At 50.3% G+C, this 6,057-nt stretch overlaps 1 protein-coding gene across 12 annotated transcripts in view; it reads left to right on the forward strand.

The window, feature by feature from the left end:
- GRAMD1B (GRAM domain containing 1B) overlaps positions 1–5,156 on the forward strand; it is a 187,178-nt gene extending 182,022 nt beyond the window's left edge. For all 12 annotated transcript variants that reach the window (XM_055548432.1, XM_055548437.1, XM_055548439.1 and 9 more), the window contains one exon: positions 2–5,156. In XM_055548432.1, coding sequence (XP_055404407.1) covers positions 2–91 — 90 coding nt within the window. In that variant the 3' untranslated portion in view covers positions 92–5,156. The remainder of the gene's footprint in view (position 1) is intronic.
- The last annotated feature ends 901 nt before the right edge of the window (positions 5,157–6,057 follow it).

A 6,057-nucleotide genomic window follows, 5' to 3' on the forward strand; every position in this document is an offset into this window, starting at 1 on the left:
GATGAAGGACTCACTCATCAATCTTCAGAATGGCATCAGGTCCCGAGACTACACGTCAGAAAGCGAAGAGAAGAGGAACCGGTACCACTGACAAGGCAGGAGCTGGGGTGGCTGCAGGAGGCCTGTGCAATACATGTACAGAGACCATATAAATATATATATAAATATATATATATACAGATATAAATATATATATTATATACAGATTTTAAAAAGAGCTAATGCCTATGTACCAGGGAGAAGGAGCAGGGCCGCCCCCTGCGCTGGCCGGCGGAGCGCCGAGGAGGGCAGGGACCGCCTCTCAGCACCGACCTCCCCCGACCCTCCTGCTCCCCATCCTGTCGTCCCCACCCTTTTCCTTGCTGACCACTCTCGGCTCTGAGAAGGGAGATGTCGAGCCAAAGTTATGCCTGTGAAGACCCTGGGGTCGCGAGAAGAGGTCTCAAGGGGGGCATTGCTTAAGGTGCTTCATTCCCGAATCCCCTTTTGGTTTGTTTCCAAAACAGAAGAGAATCTTTTCTTCCCTACCCCACGCTTCCCCCAAGATGTTCTCTTGGGAAAGAGGAAGCGTCCAGGGCAGGAGCCCGATCTAAGCTCCACTGTACAAGGCCGCCCCATGTGCGTGGACCGCGCACCACGAGTCCCTTGAAGGGGTCCCGCAGGCCGTCTGGGCAGGCGTCTCTGAAGGGTTTGGGCTTCGTGGCTGCAGGCTCCTAAGGGCTGGTGTTCTGATGAAGGGCATCCTCCTCCATTACCCCCTGCACCTTCCTCTAACCTGCGTGGGGTGTGGACCCAGTAAGGGTGGGGGTTCCTTCCTTTCCCACCCCACCCCCTTCTCTCTGGTCTTTTCCCAGGCTGGATCTGGGTGAAGTGTCACTTTTTAGTGCCTAAAGCCCTATTTTTCCTCTGTGCCCTAAGAGCACATTGTTTATTAGTCAGGGTGGAGCGTTTTTGATCTTGTAAACTTCTCTTTCAGTGATTGTAAGCAAGTCAGGTCTGTGGCTCTAACCCCTTCCCTTTGAGCTGTCTTTTGATTTCTAGGGTGAATCAGGGTGTTCTAGGACCTCCAGGGTTTGAGAAGGTGAATGTATTAGCCATGGACGGAATGGAGGGTCTCATCACAGAGCTCCTCTTTGAGTAGTGAGCACCAACATCCACGCACTTTCTGGCTGCCAGCATCATTTCCTCTCGTTGAGGAACCTACTTAGTCAAGGGAGATGACTATCTGAGATACTTTGCCCATGAAAGAAGACCTAAGCCTTGGAAGGAATGAATTTGGCCCCAGTGTATGGGTTTGGGCAGGAAAAAGCCAATCAAGTCTGCCCCACTGGGGGCTGTTCCAGACCCTGTTTATCTGAGTTAGGAATGGAAGTTCTAGCAGGAGGAGCAAAGCCTTCCCTGGCCTCTGGCCCCAGAGAGGTACGAGATCACTAAGGAATAGGAAGAAGGCCATGGGTTAGGAAAGTGAGTTGTTGAGGGCCTTTGGGAACTGGCTTACAGAACCCGTGATTCTTCTGACCTCATGGGGCCCTGCTGCACGTGCTTAGCATCCTTCACACTAACTGCTGTTTCTTCCTGTGATGACCCAAGGAATCCTGCCAGCCCCAGGCAGGGCTTGTAGAGATTCTTATCAGGAAGGGATTATACCAATTTGGCAAGGAGAGCTCTTCCAGATTTCTTGTTCTAGCAGACCTCTTAATGGAACAGGCAGAGGGAAGGGAGAGTTGATCACTCACCTAGCCAAAAAGAAGAGCTATATTATATTCTCGTAGACTGGCCTGAGCATCCCACTTTGGCAATTAAAAAAAGGTTTTTAACTTTTCATTCTGTCTGAAAAAGAGGTTCTTGTTATTGCCCTAAGGGTAGGAAGAGAAGACAGAAAGATGCTGCAACTAGGTAGGATGAGAAGGTTCCATGAGGGTCATCTGGAACTGATAGCCCTCATTTAGAAAAGGAGATATGAGGAAATGGAGTTGCATGGAATCCTTGTGAAGGGTGCATGTGCCCACAGGCCAGCCCGTCAAGATCAGCCCTGACCAGGACTTTGAATGGGAGACCCTGATGAGCATCAAAGCTTACAGGACCCAAGCTGCAGAGTGCAGGCTGCTAAGAACTTTCTTGTTGGAGTAGCTAGAAGTCAAAAGTATTCTCAGAAACTTTTGAAAGGACAAATGGTAAATTCTCTAATTTATGCCATGCATATTTATTTATTTAAATTATTCAGTTATTAAAAGTAGTGTATTGGGACCTTCAGGGTGACTTGAAAAGGGCTATTTGCTGGCAATAAAGTGGTGGAAGTAGGCCTGACTCTGTGGGATTGTTTTACTTTGGCTTCAGCTCACAGGCCCCTCTCAGGCAGAAGCAGTGACAGGGAACTCTGCAAGGAACCCTCTGGATTTCTGGGGGTTTGGGCAGGAGACAGTGTGTACACATGAGAAGCATCTCTTGGCTTGCCTCATTTCTAAGAATCTTGGATCATTTATAGGCCTTTTCTCAAACCAGGAGAAAACCAACACCTCTGTTCACTCCCAGACAAAAGCTGTTCCCTTTTACTCGGTAACCTGTCAAAGAGAAGGGACCTCACTCTTGCAGATCAGTCTGGGAGTGAAACATGTAAATGACATGGTAACTTGTGGCTGGCAGCCTGGCTTGTAAGGGAGTGTTAAAACTGCCATTTCTGATGTTATTTCTCCTCGCCAGGGCTTTTTTTTCCCTTTCCTACATAAGAACTCAGTCATACAGGAGTCTTTCTGCATCATGTAGTGAGACATGTGAGTGTTTGCACTTTCTGCAAAAGGTTTTGCAGTTTCTAGACAGGTGAGAACAATAGTAAGGTTTGCAGTCCACTCCCACTGACTGGGGGGGGGAATTGACGAGGCTGGTGTTGGCAAGGCCAACCATGTCTGTGACTCTCTGCTGCCCCGTCCCCATCCTGGGACAAAGGGGTAGCTTTGCAGCACAGTAGGATCAGCAGTTTGGAGCTCTTGGTAACGGCACTGGTCTGAGAGGGTCAGGAGACCTGGGCCTGAGTCCTGGCCCCGCCTTTGGACAAGTCACACACACATACACACCCGCCCTCTAAGCTTCAGGGCCTGACCTAGACTATCCTAAGGTCAGCTCTAGCTTTCACATGGTCTTGGAGGCTGGGTCAGAGCCTGGCCAGGCTGGGCTTTCTCAAACTTGGAAGGCGCCCTGCCAAGAGAGGACAGGCCTTCTGGACAAGAGCTTCTCTGCTGTTTAGATGAGTTGTAGGGTAGTGTCAGGGTTCCCGGGGAATCCAGGGTAGTAAAATTTTATTCTAAGGGCTAAGAGGACTAGGGAGGTCCAATGAATGGGTGGGAGAGGGAGATGAGAAAGAGAGATCAAGCTTGCTGTGTTGTCCAGTGTTAACCTGGGAGGATGTTTCTTCCTCTGTTGGCCTAGTCTTAGTTTCGAAGAGTTCCTTCCTTGGAACTTTTGTAAGCTGGGAAGAGGAGGAGGGTGGGAAGAAGGACATCATCTTGGACTAACCTTGTCTTCCATCCCTGGGCTGTGAAGCCTTTCATCTGTCCATCCTTCTTTCTCTTTGCTAGAGCAAAAGGTGGGGAGAAGTCATTCCTGATTCAACCACCTCTCTTTTGTCTCTAACCTCACTGGGGTTTGGATTAAGTATGGAGCTTTGGCTAAAATCCTTGGGTTGCCTTAGAACGCTGACACTAAGAACCTGAGATTACCAGGAAGGCGGAGGACCAAGAAACCTAGAGGAATGCTTTGAGAGAAGTGGATTCTCTTCATTGCCGTGTCTGTGACACAAGCTTGACCATGTCTATAAGTTTGCAGGCAGCATCTCTAGGGTGAAATCCTAGAGGCGGGATTAAGGGAAGGATCTTTCTGGACTGTGTGGTCTCAGCAGGATCTTTCCTGTGCCCTCTATGCTTCATCTTTAGCTCTGCAGAGCAGCCAAGGCCAGCCCATCCTCCCAGGGGCCCCAGGAGAATAGCACTCTCCTCTCTCCCCCCAGGTGGCAGGGCATCCCCTGACTGCACCTGCCCACTCCACTAGGAAGCTTGAGAACCTCTCTTCCTGACCCTCTCCTCCTCCAACCTTCGTCTCTAGGCAGTGGGACAATCACCCCATCCACCACTTGCATCCTCTGCCCACATCCCCCAACTTCCAGCAGGGCTGGCCCCGCTCCCCTCCACCTCTAGTTTTCTTCCAGAAGATGCGGTTTTGGGTCCGGGAGGAACATTTTTCTGGAAGGCTGTCTTTTCACCCCCCTGCTTTCCTGATGTGGAGCAGGAACTTGCACATGGTGTAGAGAGCTCCCCCCGCACCTCTCTGCCCACCTCGTTACCTCACTCCTGCTCCGGCCGTGGCTGTGACGGGCCCAGCCAGCTCCCTGTTCCGATGTTGTGTGTGAAGCTCAGGGGTCTTGGGCATTGTTTTCTGTTGTAACTCGAGGCCCTCAGCAGGCCTGGGAGCCCGGATTGGAGCCTTGGCTGCTGGCGAGAAGCACCTTGCCTGCTAGGAGTTTGATGCCGGATGATGTACCCGACATGTGAAGGCGTAAAGGACGTTGTCACTTCTGCCCCTCGGCCCTGCCTACTTCTCTCAACACGAGGAGACGCTGCAGAAGCAAAACGGGGGCCTCTGCTCCAGGCAGGAACAGCTGACTCCATCTGGGGAGTAGGCCTGGGTGCCGCGCGCCAGGATTGCTGAATAAAAGCAGCCATTGTTGCCAGCACCAGTGTGTGGCTCCCACGTTTCTCTGTCCTGCACTCCAGGGCCAGACCACTCTCTGCATGGACGATATCATCTTCCCAAACCCATGGTGCTTTCCCCCTGACTCAACCTGGACTCCAAGGTGGGGAGGGATGGGTCAGAGGCCACCACGGCCCCTGGATAACCCTGACCTGGGGTGGAGTGGGGTGAGGCAGAGGGAGCAGCCCCCAACACCTGCACTGGGCCATACAAGGGAAGGAATGCAGGTTGATTGCAGTCGAATTCTCTGGCCATTTGCATTTGGATCTGTAACTTACTTTGCCTGGCGCTGTGCGCAAGGTCTGAAAACTTACTGCTAGTACCTAGAAACATTCAAGGCTTCCCGGTCCAATCTTAATGTAAAGTAGCTAGAGCCATGGAAGTACAGTATGAATTAAAAGAAAAAAATGCTGAACTACGAATCATTAATGGTGTGTGTGTTCATTGCTTGGTTCATCACTGCTTGTTGTCCCAGATGTTTTTGGTCTTCCCAGGTGTCACTGCAAGCCTGGAAGGCATCTGTTTGCAGACAAGCTCAGGCAGGGGCTCCCAGCCTCTGGGATCTAATGCTTGATGATCTGAGGTGGAGCTGATGTAAAAATAATGGTATAAAATGTACAATAAGTGTAATGTGCTTGAGTCATCCTGAAACCATCCCCACCCGGTCCATGGAAAAACTGTCTTCAATGAAACTGATCCCCTGGTGCCAGAAAGGTTGGGGACCCCTTCACTCAGACAGGCGCACTGCCAGCCACTCAACATCTAAGACCTCCTTCCAGGGGGAGGGCGGCAGCCTCATGAAGTGGAATGGAGAAGAAGTCTGGGAATCAGATCTGAGTCCAGATTGAAGCATCACTATTTATCAGGCTTGTCCTTGGGCCCCAGCCCTTACTCCAAGCCTAAGTTTATTTTTAGATAATATAAAATACATTGATGTATATGTATGTGTGTTTCTTAGTATAGTGGCTAGTACTATACTAAGATAATTTTATATTGATTTCATTATTAATCAGTACTGTTGTTATTACAGAAGCATATGATAGACTGTGAATACCAATGACAGTTTCTTGGGTAACTTCTCCCTTTGGGGGCCTTGGCCCTTCTAGGAAGATGGACATTGGCGGACAGCTTTACTTTATTTATGTTAGATGACCTGGTAAGGGGGGGCCCTCCTTTACTAGGTCTTCCTTTCTGGGAACCCCTCCACCACCTGGCAGGAGACTTGTGTGATGTCATTCAGGTGAGAACACAGAGACTCTGGGATTCCTGTGTATTTGGGTAGGTAAGGAAGGAAGGGAGATGGGGAGATGATGCGTT

Source organism: Bubalus kerabau, chromosome 15 (genome assembly GCF_029407905.1).
Source record: "Bubalus kerabau isolate K-KA32 ecotype Philippines breed swamp buffalo chromosome 15, PCC_UOA_SB_1v2, whole genome shotgun sequence".
Classification (NCBI taxonomy): domain Eukaryota; kingdom Metazoa; phylum Chordata; class Mammalia; order Artiodactyla; family Bovidae; genus Bubalus; species Bubalus kerabau.